The following is a 23,171-nucleotide window of genomic DNA, read 5'->3' on the forward strand; positions in this document are numbered from 1 at the left end:
AAAAGTAGAGTTGTCAAACTCAAATAATCACATTTATAGACGGCAACTTAAATTTCTTGAAACAAATATTAATTAAAAAAGCAACAAATATTAAGGGGACAAAAAAGTTTTGCAAAAGAAAAGGGACACAAGTTTATGAAAGTCATGAGATTTTTACATGAGTTTTAACTCAAACATAAATAGTTATCGACATAAGACGCACAAATCTTTAAAAAATAATTATAATAGTGTAATGTATATTAAATCCATTTATTTTTTAGAAAATATATTTTACTAGGAAACAGTTTATTTTATAGTACATTTAAAGCTTAACTTATTAAAATGATTTTTTTTATATAAAATAAGTGAGTATAAATTAATAATTACTTATATAATATATGTGTATATGTATCCGGTCTATAAAATACATTTACTGGGAAATAGTGTAATATAATATGTGTATATACATATGTATATATGTATATACTTATATAAAATACATTAAAAGCTTAACATATATGTATTTTCACATGGCTCGCTATCAATTACCAAAAAGTAATTTATATATTATAATCTTCGTATAAAATCTATTCTAGGTCTTAAGGTGACAAACACTTTGGTATTTTTATTGGATCCAGTAAAAAAATAGTATTATGGATTATAATTACTTTTTATGAAGCCTTAATTAATTTTTTATAGAGCCTTAATGTTTAGATTATACGTAATTTTAGTCTTTAGGTAACTCAGTTTCTTTCTTCCTTTTTTTAAAATCAAATAAATTTTGATATTTTTTTCTACTTAATATCTTTAAGATGTTGTAAAACCACTAGAGTAAGTCTAATGGTGAAAAGTTTTAATAATATGCCTAAAGTCTTTGGTTCAATTTTCAAAAAAATCTTAAAGATATCATGTATACAAAACTTTTACGGATTAAATAGAATGAGCGAAAAAAAATTCCAACGGCTAGATCCTATACAAGAATGAAACGAACGGTAAAAGATATTTTCATCCGTACAATGCAAGATATGACTAAACTACTTTTTAAAAATATTTTTAAAGCGTGTGTATAGCATTTTTTTTTATTACTTCACCGTAGCCACTACCGTATATATTCTACAGTAGTTGTATGCATTGTGTATATAATTAAATTTATTTTACAGTAACTTTTTTCAATGTAAAGTCCAAGGGATCATACTTGTGTTGCGTTGTTAGCAAAATGACCGGGTGCTGGCAGTGGAGATGGGTCGTTGACTGTGGCTGAAAAACCGGCTGAAGTGGTGCACAGGTAAAAAGTAGGTCCTGATGTCACTGCCCAAATTCTGTGATATCAAAACGCACTCACGTCAGTGACAAAAAAATGTCGGTGATTTATATATTTTGTGTTTGTTTGGCGTATAAGCTAGAGTAGAAACATAATTGGGTAAACTTTGAAATGAATCCAGGCTTAATTTATTAACTACTCCAATGAATCGTTGTGAACCTACTAACATAATCACGTGTATGCATGAGTTCTGGTTGTAGCATTTTTTATTTTACAAAATTAAATACATGTCACATATAAAACCCCAAGAACACTATGTGGGTATTGGTGCATTTTCAAACAATTTAACAATATAATTTTTCACCAATTCTTTCCAAGCGAAAACTTAGTTACACTTAAGTATTTTTTTTAAAAAATACTATGGTCACATTGAGTTGAGTAGGGACTTAAAGTCAATTTTCCTGAGTAATATTATCGATTCAAGTTTTATAAATAAAATAAAAAGTGACTAAAAGATAAGATTTCACTAAAGAGAATTAATCAAATTATAAAGTTAATCAATATTTTATATCTATAATATAATGCAATAAAAAATAATAATGCGTAAAACTTTATGTGTAGATGTTGTCCTTCTTTGGCCTGATATTTTTTTGTTTCTTTTTGGAATCTCATTACAATCAAGTTGATAGAACAGAGTAGTATTTTGGATTTGAAAAGATTGAGGAAAGGTATGATTTTATGATGGAGAGCAAGCCGTTTATGTTAGTAAATGCATAAAACAAGTCCACATGGGAAGTGGGCTATAAAAGGTGGGGTTTTGACCAAAGATGCATGAGACTATACTAATGCAGACCCTGCTACTTACAAGAGACATCCATTATGCATATGATGCTTCCTTCTGCTTTCAGAGGATCACGTTGACGCCAAAATGGGGCATTTTATGTCCATTGAATGGGCTACGAATCTTCCCCTTTTCCCAGACATCCAGTGCTATGTTGTTCTTATGTTTGCTTTATTATTGCTTACAACATTCAAGTTTTCCTGTACTTGAGGCATCTCTCTCTGCTCATCACTTAAATGATCCTGAGTAAGCTGTTTCATTGTCGTCAAACATTTTTATCATAGTATTTTTAAAGGTAAATTTGCAATGGTGAAGTGGATCTATGTATGGTTAAAGAGTGAGCGTAAGGAAGTCAACAGTGTGCAAAAGACGTGAAGGACACGTTGAAAACCTACTTAAATTCATGGAAATTAAACTACAAAAACCTCACCATCTTTGAGTGCGTATCAAGAATATTTATTAGTTGAACAAGACAAGGATATTAGTATCATTTTGTATAGGCGAGCTTGTCCCCCATCATTAGAACATGTTTATTCTTCTTCTCAGACTTGTTACATTGCCTAATTTTAGGCATTAAAAAATACATAAAACTTTTGCGGTGAGCGTGGATCGAACACGCGACCTTCAGATCTTCAGTCTGACGCTCTCCCAACTGAGCTATCCCCGCAAGTTATTAATTTACATAAACATTACTACTAAATAAATTAGTTACACGAAAAGCCATGTATAATACTATATATCTCATAATACACCAAGGAATCAGAAAATTTATATGTGGTTACAGTTACACTTACACCATTCAAGCTTCACTTTTTCTTGAATGCACTCTTGTTACGTTTCATAATATCACCTCTCAGTTGCATACAAACAATGGAGGCTGAGGCACCAAAAAAATAAAGTGAAAATGACTCGACACTTGTAACAAAAGGAAACTATACTACTGGTCCTGAAAAGATGTAAAAGAGAGACCCTTATTAGTCAACAAAATTCCTGTGTATATTTCTCTTTCCAACAAGCAACTTATGGTAATTGTCAACAACCCTTCTGACTTCTGATTTTTCCATTGAGGAATATCTTGACTAGAGTACACATTTGACGACTCACTTAATTCCTGGAATCACTTGTTGCTTTTTTCATGCATTACAATTTTTTCTATAGGAAAAGGTAAACCAATGCAATGAAAGAAACATATTGCTTTGTAAATAGCATAGTCCAAAACCTACTTCTTTTAAAGGTTATCTTAATCAACGGTTGCTTTTATATAAGGTTTAAAATTTCTTTTATTCTAGTAATTTAATATATTTTTTATTTTTTGTTCCTGTAAAATTATTTTTTCTGTTTTTACTCCTTATAAATTATATTTATTTTATTTTTAATCCTCAAAACACCTTACATAATATTTTGAACAATAAAAAATAAACATTATAATTTCGAAGGACTAAAAATAAAAAAAAATTATAATAACAAAAAAAAACTAAATTGTAAAGATTAAAAAGATAGTCTTTTATATAAAGCCGTGTAAGTTATGCATTGATGTTGATATATAGATCATACAAGAGAAATTACTATTCCTAGTATCCAATGTATAGTACAAGGTACCAGTGACTCCCATGTTTAATTCCTTTTTTCCTGCACATTAGAACTGAACTAATTCATTAAGGTTAAAGCAACAAAACATTGCCCCCTGTAAATAAATTTCAATCAGGGGTGTAGAGAAATTTAGCTAGATGAAACCTCAATGTCCAAAAAAAGAACCATGTGGGGAGAGGGAGGAGGGGAGCTTGATGAGATTCATCCACTTCCACTTCTTTATACAAACCCAAATATCTGTTAAACGAAGTAATGATATAGTGAGGATAAAACTGAAAAGAGAGAAGAAAAAGTGTGTGTGTGTGTGTGTCAGAGAGAGAGAAAGAAAGCTATAAGCTCTCAAATGTTAAATGAAGATCATTTAAAAAGACACAATAACTTGGTGAAATAAATAATTATATTTTGGTCTAATAAAACTAAAAAATAAATTATCTTTCTTACGAAACACATTTAAAATAACAAATACTATGATTCCTCAAGACGTAGAGGACAAAATCCAAATTTTGGTTTTGAATGATGACATAGCAGATGCAAACATTTGTGGAGCTTCTCCCTCGGGCTCATATAGCACTAATTCTGCCTTCAAGTGATTAATCCGTGAACCAGACATTATGAGCACTTGCATTGAGAGCTTTGGGGTTTGGGTTCTCTTAAAAGTTTAGTGATTTTGGACTCTTGTCAAGATGTATTAAGAGCCTCCTTTCAAGCTTATGCTTTAGGGACTGTCTTCCTTATACTTAGTTGTTTATTTAAGCCTTTTGATTAAAAGGGGATTTTTTTTTAATTTAACAAATGGATGTAATTTTTAAATTAATTCTCATTTAGGAATAAGGCATAAAGATGTTTGATTATGATTTCTTTTTTTTTAATTTGTTCTCATTGAAATCGTAAGAAATGATACACTAGGTGACATTTCATATGACTTATGACTCATGAAATCTCATGAATTTAAGTAAAATATGAATTTTGTCTCTTCAAAAATCATTATTGACCATACGACTTCAAAGTCCTAATTTCATGTGCATCTTCATAAGTTATGTGATAAAATAATAAAAATCAAAGAAGTTGTAATATGCTTAAAAAAAGAAACCCTAATATGCTTTATTACTTATGTGTTAGAAGAATTAAAAAAATTAAAAACTAATATAATCATCAATCAACCTATTCTTAGAAATTTCTGACAAATCAAACTAGTGTTCACGATAATAATAAAAAGATGAAATAAAAATTTAGAAATTGAATAAATATTTATGATTTCTAATGACAAAATCGTGTTACAACTTACTCCTAAATGAAACCCATTTGATAAATTCAAAAAAAGTTACTCTCTTAGTCAAAAAGTTGTTTCTTTGCTATTACTTTTGTAGAAGGATATAATAAGAGGATTTAGCATTACTGTTTGAAATTTCCTTGTACATAAAAAAATAGCAAACACAACCATGGAGCTTGAGTTAGAAAATACGCTGACGTTCCATTCATTTCATTCAGGATCCACTCCAAAACTCAAAGCAAAAGCATCAAATATAAGTATAAAAACAACATTTTCTCATAAATCACAATGGTTTCAATTTTTTAATTCATTAATTTTTTTAATGAAAATACACGATTACCAAAACCATAGCAAGGACAACAGAAATAGCAAGTTGAATCGAAATCAAGAACTGCTTCCTCTATATGGACAATGCTAATACTTGGATGAAATCCGATTTCACTTTACTAGTTGCTAGTGTGTTTTGTAAAACTAGCATGTAAGTTAATTGAAAACTAAAATTTAATTAAAAGTATTAATTTGATAAATCTACTGTTAAACTCGTTGATAAGTGTAAGTTGACATATTTAATTATTTAACAATAACTTCAAATCTGGTAACTAAATACATTTTCAGAAAATTAACAAGAGTGAGAAAGGAGTGACAGTATGTTGTGACTTGTGAGGGAGAGTTAAGGATTTCTGAATATAAAAAGATAATAAGAAATTAAGGATATAAAAACATAAGTTAGGATTTCATAAGCATCTCAATCAGTTTTTTCTCTAACCAATAAATCAATCTTTCTTCATTTTATTATTCAACTTAATTAAATAAAAAATTTACTTTGACGATAAAATTTGCTCACACAAAGTACAGTTGTTCAAGTCCAAGCTCTGTCCATTTTATTTTATAACTTTCCAATATCATTTTTGGCTACTCCTATTGGCTACTCTTAAGTGGGTCTCACTAAAATTGCTATCGAATGACATTTTGCTCCCTTGAATTGCTGAACAAGTTAGTAACAGAATAACACTCCCTTTAGAATTGCTCTACCAATCTTTTAGTGCATTTAAGGTGTCACATTAATCAATTATCAAGAGCAACAATCAAGATTCATCCTTGTAGCGGTCAGCGTAAGCACGGTCTTTGTAGATTTAAGAAAAATACTCAACACTGAGGGATGTAAAATTTGTTCATAAATCTCGCACTTATGTGGTGGATGGTGACTCAATTCTATGAGTTTGAACATCCATTTTCTATCGACCAAGTATCACAGATCAACGTGATTTCGGCATTCAACAAAAGTGTATGCAAGCATGTATTACGATACAGTGACATCGGAAAATAAGTTGGGAGTTCCCCGAATGACTTGTGGCAATATTCAGAATTAATAAGATCTGGATTGACGGCCATATATATAAATTTGTTCAATTCTAGTACTCAATTATCATAATGATCAAGATAATATCCAACAGAAACATAAAGATAAACCCAAAAAAAAAACCTCAAACAAAAATCAGGAAGTAAAAAACCAACGGGTACGTTTCTACTGAAAACGCCTGGAAGACACCCTTAAGTATTTCTGATACATTCATCAACCACATTACATAAACAAATTGGGCTTTTTGGCCTTGTATGTGGTCTTCAGCTTCCTGGTAGGTGGTCTAACTTTCTGGAAGACCAATGGGAACTTGATTTTGGAGTTGTGGAATTGCTTGGTGCTCTCCCTCTTGCAAAGCTTAGCTGGGATGGTTGCAGTCTTGATAATTTGGATGCATGGGCTCCTGACCCTGTGGCGAGAAGCCATCTCATTGTACATTGCCTCAACTGAACCGTTTAGAGTGGTGTCACGGTACTCCTTGTACATGTTGTGGTAACCAGTCCTACTCTGATACCGCAACCATATCCCGTAGTTCTTAATCTTGGTTGGGTTCTTCTCAAAAATCTGCAAAATAAAATTATTTGAAAATGGATTAATTACATACACACACAAATTCAACACCAAAAAGCCTCCACCACAATTTGCCACCAAAAAGCTAACAGATGCATCTCAAATTCAGTTGAAATAAACTGCAAATCCAGTAATTGACTTACGAGATACAAGGATTCCTTTAATAATTATGTCACGACACAAACTTATTCAACATATTATTGATAGAGAATAATAAGCATCTACTCTAAACATTATGAAATTTCTGCATAAACATTATAAATTCAACAGATTGGAAACATACAAGGATGTCCATTATAAATGCCATGACACAAACTAAGCCAACAGCTTATTGACAGAGGCAACAAGCAACTACTATAAACATCATGAATTCAACAGGGTAGTGCACAAGAAAACAAAAAAACGCAAGTCTTATTTTTCTGCAGTTCTTTGGAGGTAATTTTAGGTACTAAAAACATAGGTTAACAAAAAGTGGGGCGGGGGCGGGGAAAGTCTGTGCGTAAGCCAATTTGTCTGAAGTTTTATATCATTAAAAAAGAATCTATTAAGCTATAACCGTGATCAACTGTCAAGTCAACAAAAACAATTAAAAATAGCAAGCAACAATGACAATGCAATTTCAATAAAACCAACAAGCAAAAAATAAGGTACCATAGGAAAATATAACACCTTGCAAACAAGTGAATTTATAAATAATTTATTTTTAAAAATTACAAAGACCTTCAGCTTCAGCAAATCAAGTTCAAACTGCATACTATGGTGAAAAAGTCATAAATAAATAACCATCTTCTCTTAATCTAACACATTCACAATGAAGACTATATATTATTATCATTCGTAATGAAGTTATAAACGAAATCTTTGTAGAAACTACGCCATCATCCACAATTATAGCTTTCTTCACCTATTTCATCAGATACACTCCACAATGCTACTATCAACATCAAGCAAAAAACAACTCAAACCAACATCGAAATTCTACATTTTTCTCAACAGAAGAAAATTTAATAGCAAAAATTTTCTGTGCAACCGATAATTTTAAACTTTTCAAAACATATTTTCAACCATGGGCAAAAGAATCCAAACATTTATAAAGAAAAAATAACGCAAAGTAAACCAATCCTAAAAGATATTGTACCTCGTTGATAGCAAGAACTTGACCATTGCTCTTCTTTACCTTCTTCAGCTTCCTCAAAAAATACCTAATTGAAAGAAAAAAAAATACAAAATTATAAAAAAAACTAAACCCTATAATTCAAAAACAGAGGCAATTAACTCCGATTGTTGACGCAAAACATTACATAAAGGATCTCGTAAAAACAAAACTAATAAAATAGAAACAAAACATTACCAGAACTTAGACTTGGCGCGAACCTCGTTGGTGGCCCAGAGCTTCATTCGGTAGATCTTCGGATGCTGATCTGCTTCCGTTGGGAGAGCCCTCCCGACCACCTGGTACTGGTGAAACTGCAAAGACACAAAACAAATACTACCTCGTAAAAATCATAATCGAAGGAAGATGAAATCAAACACAGAATGGCGTGAATCTTACGCACCCTGAACGTAACCATTTCTGAGAGAAGGTAACAAACGAAGAACACTCTCACTCCCTCTTCCTCTCAGTGTGGTGCGCGGTGAAGAAGAAAAAATTAGGGTTTTCTTTCTTTATAAAGAGGCTCGAAACCCTAACTTTTAACCTGGAGCACTAGGCTCGGGTTCGGACCTGGCCTTTCTTTGGGCCAGACCACTTTATAAGGCCCATAATTTTAGATAAATGTTTTTTAATTATTGTTATTGCTTCTTCTTCTTTTTTACATTATTATGTGAAAATTTGGAGATAGTAAATAAATAAAGTTTATTATGATTAAATTGTTTGGTAAAATTAAATGATAGATAAAAATATAAAATAGATGCTTATATGGTTTGATATTCTTTGAGTATATTTATTCATTTATGAATCTAAATTAATTTTTATGGTTTTTGCAATTGAAATTAATATATACATATATATATATAGTACCAGTATATAAACCATATCGGCAAAAATTGGCTTGCAATGGAAATGTGACAGTATATATATTCATTTCAATTCACTTAGCCCTACAAATTTTCTGTTCATTTTTTTTACTATCTAAATAAAGATAGATTAATTAATAAATTAAATATAAAAATATATGAAGTAAATATTTAACGATATACAAAGATTCATAAATAAAATCACAAGTTCTCTCAAGTTGATCGTATTTATATATTTAATAAAAAGATTATGAATAAAAAACAAAGCAATGAAAAATTAAAAATGCAAATAACCCTCTCTCTGTCAATCTCAATGCTAGGACAAAGTGGAAAAAAGTAGGTTTTAGTTATATATAAATAAATAAACCCTGTCAAAAAAAAATTATATATATAATATAATATAAGCCACGAAATCATAACTTGTTACATAAGCTAATTTATTTTGTTCAGGTAGTTTAGAAAAAATTCACACTATGACAAATGCGCACTGTCACTAGAAAGATACACACCATCAAATGGGCCTTTGTTTCATGACTAACTATTTTAGTCCCGGGAATATTTCTAAAAATAAAATATCACAATGTTGTTTTTGGGTATTTAAAAAATATTTGGTTAATTATGAAATTAGTTAAATATATATTTTCATATTCCCAAGAAAAAATAAGAGATATGTTTGGTTAAATTATTTTTTCTTTGAAATATATTATAATTACTAAAATATCATTCGTATGTTAAGAATGTTATTTTTTTTATAATACAAATTTTTTTATTATAAGACCAATAGATGACAAGCAAATTGAACTTAAAATGTTGTATATCTTATATTCTCGTGGAAAAATCCTTCCTACTATTATTTTACTGTTCATTAGAGTATGACCATATATATATATATTTGCACCACAAGACATGAATTGTTTAATTGGAGGGAAAACAAAAAAAATATTGTGAATAAAATTCATGAGAATGATGATAAATAAAAATTAACATATAAACAAAAATTTTGAGGATAACAAAAATTAAAAAGCATAAATGAAGAAATTATTAAGATGAAAGTCTGATAATGAGTAAGAATATGATATATCTGTATTTTTACTCACAAAGAAAATTTGTCTCATGAGAATAAATATTAGTTACGTCTTTCGTTAGGATTAAATATTGACTAAAAGTGAAATTATTGTTTATCTAGATAAAAAAATACATCCGAAATTAATTAATTTATTACTTCACGAAAAATATGGGATTATTTTTTCTCATCTTGTAATCCCTTGACTAAAAAATCTACCCATAAAACAAACACTCTCTCACAACATAAAAAATATAATGATTTTCACGGAGTTTATATTGAAAGATAATTTCTCATATTTATTAGTGAAAAGAATGAGAGAAGAAGAAAGAAGTTGTAGATTCAAGTTTTCCTTGCCAATAAAAACAACAATACTAACAACTAATATTTATTTATAAAAATAAATAAATTAGAAGAACATTCTTGAAAAGCTTACATCAGAAAATCCACATTACATCCTGTGCAATGCCATTTAGTAAAATGCCACAGCCCAAAGGAAGAGACACACACGTTAAAGACATTAGAAAAGGGCATTTAGCAAGCAAATAATAATGGTTCTTTAACTCTAAATGTATATTATCAAGTGTGAACAAAAAAAAATGCACTGTTTGTTGTGACCGCACAAAGGAGACATCCGTCTATTTTGAAGAAGTTAGTGGGAGAAAAATAAAAAATTTCTAACACAGTTAAAAAAAAAAGTAAAAAACTTATCTGTTCTCTCTAGAATTGTCACAACAAATACCCAGTGTGCGGTGTGTGATTTATGCGTTTGTGTTTAATCTCTTTATTTGAGAGTGCCCACTTTCATACAGAGATCATGAATGCTTAAGAGTGTTAAGGGAAATGTTTACGGGGTGTCCTTATTGTGAAAAAGCGTAGCTCAAGTCACTTTGTAAGGGAATTGAGTTTGTGTTATTTTACAAGTAACTTTTGGCTTGGATTTTTGTTTAATATGGGATTAAGTATAATGTTTTGTTGCTTTGATTTGGTTAGTGAGTAAGATTTGCCAAAATTTAATCTTACACCCGATGGTTAAATAAATGGGTTCAACTTTCCACCTTTTACTTTGTGGTGAATGGTGATGCCTACTTTCGCCTTTTTTCTTTTTTTAAAATTACATACTCAATTTTGTTATATATTTTTCTAATGTTTCTAAAATACTTCCAATCTTGTTCATTCTCATATTTTTCCTCTCCTTTAATTTTTCTCACTTTCATCCCTCTTACTCTTTCCCTTTTTTTTCTTTCTGTTATCTTGATTTTTAAATATTTTTTATTTATTTTACAATAACTTTTGCAATATAATTTTTTAATGCATCATACAAACTAATTCTATAATTTTTACATTATAGAAATCATTTATCGTAATGTATTTAACAATATTGGATCATATTTTTTCAAAAGTATTATTTTCTTGATATAATCCCTATCAATGGGTTGACCCATTTTTGGATTAAAGTGATATTCGTCACTCTATGACCAAGTGGGAATTGAATCTCAGACGTTGGTTAGGGAACCCAAGTACCAAAATAATTTCAAAAGTATTATTTCAATAAATTAGTTTATGGTAAACATATATTTGTTACAAAAATAAAAAATAGGTGTAAAGAGGAAAAGTGCGTGGGGATGGAAATTCTGTTAGTGGGTTCTTCGTCATGCTAATAGAGGCCCAAAGACCCAAAAACTTTTTGAGGGATACTCTTACAAACCCTAATCTAATCTCACTTTCTTGTTCTTCTTCTTATTTGTAACGAAGCAAACGCTGCCGAATTCGTTATCGCTTTGCACTAGCAGCTTTGAAACCCGGTTCATCCGAAGCCCTTCACCGAACCATGGTACGTAGATTGCAAGGTCTCATGTAGTCGCACCATAGATGCCAATAATTCTGATAGTGTTTTTGTTTTGTTTTGTTATGCAGTCGAGGAGAAAGGTTAGAGAGCCAAAGGAGGAAAATGTGACTCTGGGTCCAGCTGTTAGAGATGGTGAACACGTTTTTGGCGTTGCTCGCATCTTTGCCTCCTTCAACGACACCTTCATCGTCAGTACTTTTTTTTTTTACCACTAGACCAACCTTATATCTCCGCATTTGTTATATATCTTAGCTTCGATTACCAGTTGCAGAATTCTGATTATTGATTTTTGTAACTGCAGCATGTCACTGATTTGTCTGGCAGGGAAACCCTTGTCCGAATCACTGGTATGAGTGTTTCTCTTCACATTATCGCAACTAATAAATTATAGACCACTATTCCAGAAATAAAAACTATATTCTTTTTCTTTCATTTTTTATGTAATTTTTCACAATATTGGCTATTTCTAGTTGATTTTATGGTGTTAGAGTGAATATATGTTGTTTTTATTTTATTTTTAATCCCCTTTAGCTTTTCATGTTAATATATACCCCCTTCGTGAGATTCTTTCTTGGCACTTAAGGTATCCATACCCCATGATGGATTGTGTTCTTAGTCATAGGGCCTGCCCTTCTTTAAAATTTTGTTTTTTGTTTTACATTATCTTTTTTTTTTTTTGTTTTTCTATTCATGGAACCTAGGATTCATTTGTATATCACCAAGCTAACTTTGTTTGCTGATAAATGAATTTTGTTGAATCTTTTCTTTTTTAGTGGATATGCTGGGGATCTGTTTGTATACCCACAAAGCTAACCTTCTTCACCAATAAATGAATTTTTGTCTGAGTATTTTCTTTCCTTCTTCACTAATAATCTTTGACTTCTAACTTCAGGTGGTATGAAAGTTAAAGCTGACAGAGATGAATCATCTCCTTATGCTGCTATGCTTGCAGCTCAGGATGTTGCTGCCAGATGCAAGGTCAGTGGCCTTCTCTTTAACATAGTTTCTTTCTGTTAACCATGTTAACTTTCATGATTATCTTTCTGTTTTCTTCACGAATTTGATAGAATTTCAATTTGATCATCCTGTTTTTTAGCTAGTATCACCGCTTAATCTGTTTCAGTGTTTTTGCTCTTTGAAATTGCTGTAGCAGTAGGATGTTATTTTCTGTGAAGCTGTCGAGCTTGATGTATCATTTCAAATTATTTTGGAGCAGGAACTGGGCATAACTGCTCTTCATATCAAGCTCCGTGCTACTGGTGGAAACAAGACCAAAACACCTGGTCCTGGTGCTCAATCAGCTCTTCGAGCCCTTGCTCGTTCAGGAATGAAAATTGGTCGTATAGGTAATTTTCCTTTTTAAGAAAGCTTTTAGTTCACTTGATTTGGCCCCTTAAATGTCTCGTTAATATTCAACTGTATTTCCCATATTTTTTTATTGATTTCTTTTGTTTTGCTTTTATTGTTAAATGCTAATTGATTGATTAATGTTTCTTGATTCTCCAGAGGATGTTACTCCCATTCCTTCGGATAGCACACGTAGAAAGAGTGGTAGAAGGGGTAGAAGACTTTAAACTTCCTATTCTGGAGTTGCTATATTTTACTTTTAATGCCAAAGAGAATTGTGGCCTTTTGATGTTTTTTAAGTTAATATCAGAACTTCTATTGCATTTCTTGAGGTGTTGAACAGAATTTTTGTTGAGTACACATTTAATCATTGTTGTCAGAGATTTTTTAAAGTTGAGCATGTTGCTTCCTAGGTTTGGTTGATTATTGTTTTTTATAATTCGGTTCTCCCTTTCGGCTACTCTTAAGCATGAATGAATTATAAATCTATTCGTTGTTCGTCAATGAAATTATATTTTACAATTTGCCGGAAATTTTGTCCCCGATTTTTTTGAAGAACCTAATGGCGTTGAAATTTTTAACTGACGTGATAAAAAATGTAGAAAATTAAACCAAGATAACATTCAAATTTAGGAAAAATCAAGTATTTACTCAATTTTACTCCCTATCCATTAATTTTTTGATAAATGCCAATAATGAATACTGCAATACAAGATGATTATCCATTCATATTAACATCACAAGGTGCATGCTAAGACGTTGATGATAATGGTGTATTAGTAAAATCAATGACATTAGTAAGCAAGGCGACAGTGTTAGGATGACATTGAATTGATGGTGGTAAGAACATAAGGTAGTAGAAGGATTGGTAGTCATATTAGTATAGTGTTTACTATTTAAAGTATTAGCATATTAAGAGTGTATACTATTTAAAGTTTAGTAAATTAAAATCACAATACACTTTAAATTAAGTCAAGAAGATTTACATCCTATTTGAAAGGAGGTTTTTTTTTAATCTGTTTCCAAATTTCCATCAACTCCTACTTTAACATGTAGAAATTGCGTCGAAGTGTTAATTTCCAACTGCAGCCAATTGTAACTTCCGCACTGAGTTCGAAAGTGTAAATTACAGCAAGAAATGCTCTAGAGGATTGTGCAGGTCAAAAGGATGTCAACTTCCCAAGATCTCCTTGCGTGATACCAAGGGCAACAACAATCACTGTAACGAAGGACTGTAAATTCAAGTACATAGTTCAAGTGAGCACAGGGAAGACAAAACCATTTAAATCTAATCAATGATAATAATACTTTTTTTTAATAAACTCCTAATTTGACCATCTGAATTCTAAATTGTCATTCTTCTAGTTTCTTAAAATGTTTTTTTTTTCCCACTAAATTAATATTTCAAAGGAAATAATAACATGACAATTCCTAGAGTAGCATAATTCAGATCATTGAATCTGTGATTGTATGTTAGATGTATTAAATTCCTAGACCAGACAGTATTCTTAATCAGCAAAATGCAGTAATAGGCCTATCTATCGTAATCAAAATCATAGATGAACCCATCTTGTTGGTGGGAATGGAAGGTAAAATGAGGGAGCCAAAATCCCTCCCCTCCACTTCTTCCATCCTCTTCAATATGGGGGGGATTTGGAGGGAGGGAAAATGACTTAAGATTTTGTGAACTGTGTTAACGACAATGTCTTTTATTCTTTTACATCATTGCCCAATTTAAATGATCTACTTAGTATATATATGTATCTTGAAAAGTTTTCGAACCCTTGGCATTTACATCTTACAAGCAAGGGGACCCATTTTTGTACATTGTACTCACTTATCAACTGTAGTAATCAGGTTCTTAACATGGTAAAACAACCTTGGAGCATTTTTATTACCAGGAGATGACTGTTTAAATCGATCTACATATAACAGCCTAATGTGTATTTAACATAGTTCTTAATCTGAACTCTTTCTTTCCTCTTTTGTAATCAATCTATAATGATAGCAACACATATAACATATCTCAGACACTGTTTTTCAACTCTAGTCTCTAAGCAAATTTGTGCTGATTGAATGGCTCAAACATCCAATTCTAAATGTTAATTACAGAGTAGAAACTAAACACAACTATGTTACTGAAGGTCACTTCAATAACTGGTGAACAAAACTAGATTTTTAACTTCACTTTACAATTAGATGACTGACTTGCAATATATCCAAACAACACCCAGCAGATGAGGAAATGAAAATTTGATAGCCAGAGAAAATACTGCTTGGTATCATGAAGAGACAGAGAAAATACACACGATGTATATTTAAGAAATTAAAACTTAGAAGTGCAGAAACCAAAACTATAATCCCTTTTCTTTTTAGCCCCATACCAACTATGACACGACAAGACTTCCAATCATTAATGCATTAAAGGAAACCTAAATTAAAACATGTGAAAATGAAATAATTTGCAATAAAAAACTTACAGCAACTGTGCATGCAATTAATCCAGGCACTTCTCGGCAATCCATCTGTACAAACATTAGAATGAAAGTTCCAACGTACCAGGGAACACCACCAATAAACCAACCAATTATAAACCTTGCAATATAAATAAAGTTGCAATCGTTAATATCATCATAGAAAATGACTATCACTACTTTCAAATAATCGAAGGAGCAAGAACTTAAATGGGGAGGGGGATGGTAATTTTTATTAGAGGATTGAACCTCCAACACATTCACACTCATTGGCATCCAGTTTTAAGTTGTATGCTTATATTATTTAGTTAATCCAAAAGCATTCTCGAAGATGGCAAAACTTCTCACAACTTTAGCTCTTAGGAGTTAGGAAAATGAAATAAGTAGGCGTCCCTTAACTATAGTAATTGTTATTAGGCATGTGAATATAGACTTTAGCCATTAGCAATACAAAGATAAAGCCACTTCAAATTTTAATCAAATAGCAAACCACATGTATTATAAGCTTGGCATTTATGGTGAGGCTTTGCAAATGCATTACACTTCCAAAACATGATGTGATATTATTGACTAATAACCATGCTTATTAGGATTTGGATCCTCAAGTGCGTGTACTATTAAGTATATATGTTGAGATATGTGGCTCCCTTAAATAAATATCAATGTCTCCGAGTTAGGAGATCATATCTCAGCTTCACAAAAACACTTTTAAAAATAAAAACCCAGAACAAGTCCACAGCAAGGAAGACGACGTTCTCTCACAGGCCTTCCTTCAGCAACGGCATAAACTTGCACAACATTAAAATAAATAAAAAATAAATTATGAATACATTATTCAAACAGATTCCATAAAGTAATTTTTGTGTCCAGAAACAGAAGCATTATAAATTGTGAGTACATTGTTTGAGCCAAATCCATTAATCTCGTTTGAATTTTAATATCCTTCTCTCTTCTTGTGACAACATGAAATTAAGGATCGAAACATATATAGGAACTATCGCGTATCGTGTTTAACTCAACATATATAAGTAACGTGTAAGAAATAAGAATGTGTATATGGTTGTGAATGTATTGTACCTGGAACAACGTGGTATCCTTGTCGTTGGTAATAATTAGCGGAGGGAGATTGTGGGTGTTGATGTTGAGGAGGAAAGTGGTTAGCGACGCCTTGAAAGGTGACATAATAAGGGTTGTCAGTGGCGATTCCGATTTCTCTGTTCTTCTCATCCTCGCTCATCGGAGAAACCTTCGGAATCATTTTACTTTACTACTTCCTCAATTTCCGACCATCTTTCTCATCCTACGTTCATGTTTTTAGTAGTATTCGTTTGCTTCGCCGGCAAGATTTAATCTTATACCCCAAGCTTAAATAAATGGGCCTGGGCCTAACTTTCCGCCCTTTTGTTTTTTTCTTTTGATCGTAGCATACTTTTTTTTTTTATAAATGCAACCCTGCCTGAGCTGGTTAGAGTTAGACCACCATGGACAACAAGATTCTTTGGTATTAACATTTAACAGTTACATACTAAGTCTCAAATATGAGATATAATTAAGCTGCAATAATCTCATATTAGTTGATTTTGATTATGTGGGTTTTAAGTGATTGTATGGTTTATTTAGACTTTTTTTTTAATTATTTTTGTTTTAAAAAAATATATTGACGAAACTTTGTTTTATTGTGTATACTGAGAAAACTAGTTTTAGTGAAAATGTGGAGGAACATAAAATTAAGAAGAAGAAAAAAACCTAAAAAAATATAAAGATGTTTGTACCATGTTTGCCTAAGGCCCCAAATTTTCTATACACCCAAAATGTGTACATAATCGTTGCAGCGGCCTCACTACAGTTTGACTAATTAACCAAAGACATCAGAAATGTAAAAGTAGAAAATGAACACTTTCAAAATGAATACATTTCAAAATTAACGATTAAAAGTTTAATACAGTCGTCGTAACTTTAACTATTATTAATTTAGAGAGATAAATAGTATAGGTTAAAATATAATTTTTGTCAACCTATTTGTTAATTGAAATGTTTTGTCTTTTACTTTAAAAAAAAAAAACTTGTAATTTTAGTTTTTTTAATCAATTTCAGACTTATTGATTATATACTTTTTTAATTTTTTTTAATAGATTAAACCTGTCAGCAATTAAATAATTTTAAAAAAATCATTTGTCATTTCCATAATAAACAAACTATTCACCATCAACATTTACATACTATATAAATTAACGTTTAAAATTAATTATAAAAATTAAAATTCATTTTTTTAAAATAAGAACTAAAATCATGAACTTTTTAAAAATAAAAAATAAAATGTTTTAAATAAAAATGGGAAACTAAAAGTACAAATTTAAGAAAGTAAAAGACAAAAAAGTACATTTTAGCCCATAGTATATTAGAAAGTTACTCCGTCTCGATTTGAATATAAGGAAAAAAAAATCTTAGGCGAAAAGGTGAGTTGAAAACCTATGTCTGCTTGCGTTTTCTAAAAATGGATCAAAACAGGCTAATTCAACAAATCCAAGTATCCAACCCATTAGTATTTTACACGTCGTTCCTCTTAAAAAACCATTCCTAAATCTATTGATCATATTTGGCATTACTCTCTATTAGAAAATATATTGAACATTTTACATCCACAAGATTCACATGATTCCGGGCAGGGGTAGACCATAAGCTGATTACAAAGATTTGATGTCTTCCTTTCATCCAACACCAACAACTCTATTTCAGAAATTGAAAACATTAAAACATGCTACAGACTGCAAAAAGTAATTATGCATAACTTTTGACTGTTATTTTCAAGTAATTGAAGCACTCCGTAATTGCTTAGGATGATCAGAGTTGAAATGTTGAATTACCCAAGTCAGACGTGGGGTTTTCATGTCACGTGATGTTTTTTTTCTTTGTTGAAAAATTTACGAGCATTAGATTACGATATTTTTTTTGTGTGTGTGAATATTAGATAATGTTAATTTGAGGTCTGAGTCTCTGAGATTTGGTGTAGGTTTAACAACTTATATTGGATGTTAACGATCATTGACTCATGTCATAGGGGGGAGGAGGGGATACGGTCCACTCATATGGTTGCTATTTATTTATTAAATAAATATAATTATGAAAGCATGAACTCATTTTAACTGTTTCTCCGTTTTATTGACATAAGAAATTGTTTAATTCATAAATAAAAAAATATTAAAGTACTGTACGCTAGCTTCTTTTTTTTTTTTTTTGTCAGACTTGGGAGTTTTGTGTTTGCAATTTGCATAATTGGACGCCATTGGGTTTTGGTGGAGCAATAGATTTATCTTGCATTTGTATTTAGGTGTCTTAAAGATTTGGAATATGGAGATTTGAGAATATACTACCATACCAATCAATATTTAAAAATACATTGATACCTATATGATTAATAATAAATTATATTGAGAAAAAATAATTATTCGATTTTAAATAAGATATTATTCATTGCATTTTATTAATTCTATGTGTATTACTTCACAACAAAAGAAACTTCAATTAATCAAACATTATCTTCGTTTTTTTCTTCTTCATTACAGACATATGCTAACAAACAAAATAAATCACGTCATGCAATTATTAAGTTCTCAACATAAAATATATTATATTTTATAAAATTAAGTATACCAAAAGAAATTTAGTCATACATTTATGGTTGAAGAATTTTCATTATAAGTAATGGTGAGTAAGCGGACTCGGGTTCATGAATTGGCTCATTGGACCTTGGTTCGCACGAAATCAATTTTTTTAAAAAAATCTATAGTTATGTAGTCAGACATCGATGTGCTTATTAAATAAGATAAAAATGATAAAAAAATTTACTTGAATAACTTGTAAGTGTTATCTATGTTGTTTTTTTAAAAAAAAATTAGAACCGATGAAATTTTATCTTGATAATATTTATAATTTTTTAATATAAATTTTTATCATACAAATTACTAAGTACAACTTCAATTTTAATTAAAAAATAATTCAAATATTACTTAAGAACCTTTACGGTAAGAGATGAATCAATAGTATTTTGTAGCACACATTAATTGTAGTACAAGTGTTTCTTTAAGACTCATTTATATATGGTATGTGATATAATGTTTACTTTCATTTAATAAAAAAAAATTGTTGGAGATATTTAAGTTTCATATTTTAAATTTATTGTTTGAATTTTTTTTTGTTAAAATATTATTCATTTTATTGATGCAATTGACTAATTGTTAAAATTTTATTTATATTTGTTTTGAACTTGATTTAATTACATTGTATTTTTGTTAAAAATGTAATTTTTAAAAAACTAAGTCTGCACACCAATCCATTTGACGCGCGGGATCTACAAAACAAGAGTGAACCGATTTATTAGATCCCGTACGAGCACAGAAAAGACTATTTCCATCCACTGTCAATACAAACTAACTTACACGTGCAGACCTTACGCAAGATGGACCGACCCACCTACTTACCCCTACTTATAAACAATACAATACACGCGCAAACAAACAAAATTACGTCACGTAATTATTAGATTCTGAAGATGAATATATCTGCTATATTTTTATAAAATTATGCATAACAATTGCAAAAAAAACTTAACCATACATTTTCTTTGGAATATTTTAGTTATTAACGTATCTGAAAGTAAAATAAATTAATTAAAATTAAAAACTTAAACAAGTTGTATAATGCAATAATTTTATAGTAAATATTTTATATTATTAGCCAATAGGATAACCTAAAAGTTTATTTTTAATTCATAAAAGTTAACTTCTTTTGATAATTAGGCTAAAATACATTTTTCATTCCCTTATTTTTTTAAATATGTAATTTTAGTCCTCTTATTTTTTAATTGAGACATTTTATCTTTACTTTTAAAATGTTTGTGATCTTAGCCTCTTATTTTTTAACTGGGACATTTTGTCCTTCACTTTAAAAAATTCACAATTTTAGTCCTTATGTCTTATTTCTAATATTGATTTATGTACTCTATAAATGTTAATTGATATGTGTCTATTTATTATCCACATGACAAATGTTATTTTTAAAAATTGTTTAATTGCTAATAAGCTTAATTTATTAAAAAAAATAAAAAGTACATAATCAAGTCTAAAATTAAAAAAAAATTAAAATCACTAATTAAAAAAATGAAAAATAAAATGTCTCAATTAAAAAATAGAAAAATTAAAATTACGAATTTTTAAAGGCACAAAATGTCTCGATTAAAAAACAAATAAACTAAAATCACATATTTAAAAAAAAAAAGAAAAAATAACTCTATTTTAGCCTAATAATTAATATGGTAATTCAAGACTCAAGAATTGTTCACCTTTATAAAAAAATTTATTATCAGTGTATTTTAATTAAATTCAAATTCAAAATAGCTATTAGTTTTAAAAGATTGTAAAATAAATTAAATGATTAAAAAAATAAAGTATTTGATTTATCATGTTATATTAATATAGTGTGATATGATTGAGAAATAATAAAATATAATATGTGATCAAGAGTTTGTTTTCTAAATTTGTGTGCATAAAAAGTACAATACATGTGAGAGATATTAACTTGGATTAAATGGATCTCAATATTTATTTTTTTAATTTGCAGTTAGGAGATACCACATTTAAAATGCACTACTATCTCCTAAATGCAATAAATATGGCTTTATCTTAGCTCTCAAGAGACTGCACGTTCCCAGCTTTAAGCTTCATTGTTGAGTAATAGAAGAGCTAGCACATGTGTTAATGTTCCCAGCTTTAAGCTTCATTTTCAACAACCTTAACCGAAGATGTTACTGAGAAATGGTAGGGACTTTTTTTTTTTTTTTTAAAGAAATAAAAGGTAGGGACTTGTTGAACACAAACTTGTGACCTGTAAAAGTAACAAGCATTTTTTTTGTTATTTTAATTTCATATTACTGAATAATGTTGTTCTTTAGAAGTGTCGTGGATCGTCTCTGGCTCTTTTCAAATGCATAACAGTACGATATTTCACAATTCATTTAATTATTATGGTTCATTACATTTTTATTCTTTGGAGTTTAAAATATAAGTATGCTATTTTTTCTGTTGGAGAAAATAAGTATGCTCATTATTGGCTGCTAGTTTATATTTGATGTGCCTTAACAAGTAGATGTTTCTTGTAATTGTATGCGTGAATTAAGAAGAACAAAGTGCCTAGAACTAGCCCCTTGCTTGTGAGGACCAGCTACTTCTTCTTGAAGTATCTTTGCTAGCTCTTTTGTTCGTGGCATGTGGGCACACTTTTCATATTTTATTGTTTTATGATAAGGCATTTTGTGTTCTTAAAATGTTTGACCATTAATTTGGGCGTGTTGTGATCACGATATCACTTGTGTTTGCGGGAATCATTTTTTACCCCCAACACGTATTTTTTAAATGAAATATTTTTTCATCCATACAATTTAGTATTTTTTATTTTAATTTTTATATAATGTGTTTATTTTATTTTTTATTTTTAAAAAAAATAGATAACTTTTTTTTTCACTGTCCAAAATATTATTTTACTTTTCAAAGTGTTATTTAATGAAAAATTTAAAAATACAAAATAAACATATTTTATAAAGATTAAAATATTTTTTTTCTTTTACAGGAAAGAAAATGAAATAAATATTAAATTATAATAACAAGAAATATATCTAAGACTTCTTAAAATTTAGTGTAATACGGTGACTAACTCTCTCAGTCTAATTAATAGTTTCAAGTTATCAAAATATTATTTGCACCTATTTCCATATTTTACTTCAAAATTATCATTGGATTGAGTATGTCACTTGAATTGTAAGAATGATGTCAATAATTTTTTTTACATTATTTTCAATTCTCACGTATAAAAAAAATGATGACGACAAACTAAATAACTCACTTCTTTCATTATTTTATGATGAAATGCTACTCGATTTTCTTAAAATATTGATTAAAGAATTAAATAAGTTTCCTAAAATTTTTGTTTAATTTTAATTCTTATAAATTACTAACTTCTTATATAAGTCATTCTTGCATTGGAAGTTTTTCATTTTAATCCCTTATATTGTACTTTTTTTACTATTTAAAATATTATCTAAAATTCTTTAAGGATAAAAAACAAAATAAACATATTTTATAAGAATTAAAATAAAAAATATAAAGACAAAAATAAAATAAAAAATCAAATTATAGAAACGAAAAAGATATTTCAACTTTCTTATAATATGAATTTTTTTTCATGGTCCTTAACTTTTTTCCTTCTTTTATACCTTATAGTTTTCTTGATTTCATCTCTCTCTTTTTACCAATTTTGTTGATTTCATGTTAGTTATTATTCCTGTTAAATGACAACAAGACTCAGAGATTAAATAATAGACCTAATATATTATAATAAGAAGGACTAAAATAAAATAAAAAAATTGAATATAAGAAGTGTTAATATAAAAAAAATTATGATTTGTAAAAATTAAACTTATAACATATCAAAAAGTAAAATAAAACAAAAAAAAAATTATAAACACCAAAAAGAAAATTAAAAGAACTGAAATAAAAACAA

General features: G+C 29.4%; 3 protein-coding genes and 1 non-coding gene across 5 annotated transcripts; 1 reads left to right on the top strand and 3 right to left on the bottom strand.

The window, feature by feature from the left end:
• Positions 1-2,675: 2,675 nt before the first annotated feature.
• On the bottom strand, positions 2,676-2,748 carry TRNAF-GAA. The gene has a single exon. It is a non-coding gene; the product is annotated as a tRNA-Phe (tRNA).
• Positions 2,749-6,300: 3,552 nt separating this feature from the next.
• On the bottom strand, positions 6,301-8,574 carry LOC114375868 (60S ribosomal protein L18a-like). Its single transcript, XM_028333734.1, has 4 exons — positions 8,428-8,574; positions 8,223-8,338; positions 8,010-8,073; positions 6,301-6,865 (listed from the first exon to the last, which is right to left on the bottom strand). Exons 1-4 carry the CDS (start codon positions 8,440-8,442, stop codon positions 6,524-6,526), a joined length of 537 nt encoding a protein of 178 aa, XP_028189535.1. The 5' UTR covers positions 8,443-8,574; the 3' UTR covers positions 6,301-6,523.
• A 3,054-nt stretch (positions 8,575-11,628) lies between these two features.
• On the top strand, positions 11,629-13,650 carry LOC114375869 (40S ribosomal protein S14). 2 transcript variants are annotated; one of them, XM_028333736.1, is made up of 6 exons: positions 11,629-11,784; positions 11,868-11,987; positions 12,101-12,146; positions 12,692-12,777; positions 13,016-13,145; positions 13,306-13,650. In XM_028333736.1, exons 1-6 carry the CDS (start codon positions 11,782-11,784, stop codon positions 13,371-13,373), a joined length of 453 nt encoding a protein of 150 aa, XP_028189537.1. In that variant the 5' UTR covers positions 11,629-11,781; the 3' UTR covers positions 13,374-13,650. The 2 variants fall into 2 exon arrangements, with proteins under 2 accessions (XP_028189537.1, XP_028189536.1); XM_028333735.1 differs by lacking the exon at positions 11,629-11,784 and having other exon boundaries at positions 11,862-11,987.
• A 488-nt stretch (positions 13,651-14,138) lies between these two features.
• LOC114375870 lies at positions 14,139-16,925 on the bottom strand. The gene is made up of 3 exons (XM_028333737.1): positions 16,698-16,925; positions 15,627-15,741; positions 14,139-14,378 (listed from the first exon to the last, which is right to left on the bottom strand). The coding sequence occupies exons 1-3, from the start codon at positions 16,845-16,847 to the stop codon at positions 14,290-14,292; spliced, it is 354 nt and encodes a 117-aa protein (XP_028189538.1). The 5' UTR covers positions 16,848-16,925; the 3' UTR covers positions 14,139-14,289.
• Between the last annotated feature and the right edge of the window lie 6,246 nt (positions 16,926-23,171).

The sequence above is a fragment of the Glycine soja genome, chromosome 11 (genome assembly GCF_004193775.1).
Source record: "Glycine soja cultivar W05 chromosome 11, ASM419377v2, whole genome shotgun sequence".
NCBI classification, from domain to species: domain Eukaryota; kingdom Viridiplantae; phylum Streptophyta; class Magnoliopsida; order Fabales; family Fabaceae; genus Glycine; species Glycine soja.

What these genes read in the sequence shown, in the direction of transcription:
- LOC114375870 (XM_028333737.1), bottom strand. Translation starts at nt 16,847, where the DNA reads ATGAGAAGAACAGAGAAATCGGAATCGCCACTGACAACCCTTATTATG. An exon ending in AGGATACCACGTTGTTCCAG is followed by an intron (nt 15,742 to 16,697) that starts GTACAATACATT and finishes TTATATTGCAAG; the next exon opens with GTTTATAATTGGTTGGTTTA. An exon ending in TAATTGCATGCACAGTTGCT is followed by an intron (nt 14,379 to 15,626) that starts GTAAGTTTTTTA and finishes TTGAATTTACAG; the next exon opens with TCCTTCGTTACAGTGATTGT.
- LOC114375869 (XM_028333735.1), top strand. Translation starts at nt 11,862, where the DNA reads ATGCAGTCGAGGAGAAAGGTTAGAGAGCCAAAGGAGGAAAATGTGACT. An exon ending in CCTTCAACGACACCTTCATC is followed by an intron (nt 11,988 to 12,100) that starts GTCAGTACTTTT and finishes TTGTAACTGCAG; the next exon opens with CATGTCACTGATTTGTCTGG. An exon ending in ATGTTGCTGCCAGATGCAAG is followed by an intron (nt 12,778 to 13,015) that starts GTCAGTGGCCTT and finishes ATTTTGGAGCAG; the next exon opens with GAACTGGGCATAACTGCTCT.
- LOC114375868 (XM_028333734.1), bottom strand. An exon ending in CGCGCCAAGTCTAAGTTCTG is followed by an intron (nt 8,074 to 8,222) that starts GTAATGTTTTGT and finishes TCTTTCAATTAG; the next exon opens with GTATTTTTTGAGGAAGCTGA. An exon ending in AAGTTCTTGCTATCAACGAG is followed by an intron (nt 6,866 to 8,009) that starts GTACAATATCTT and finishes TTTATTTTGCAG; the next exon opens with ATTTTTGAGAAGAACCCAAC.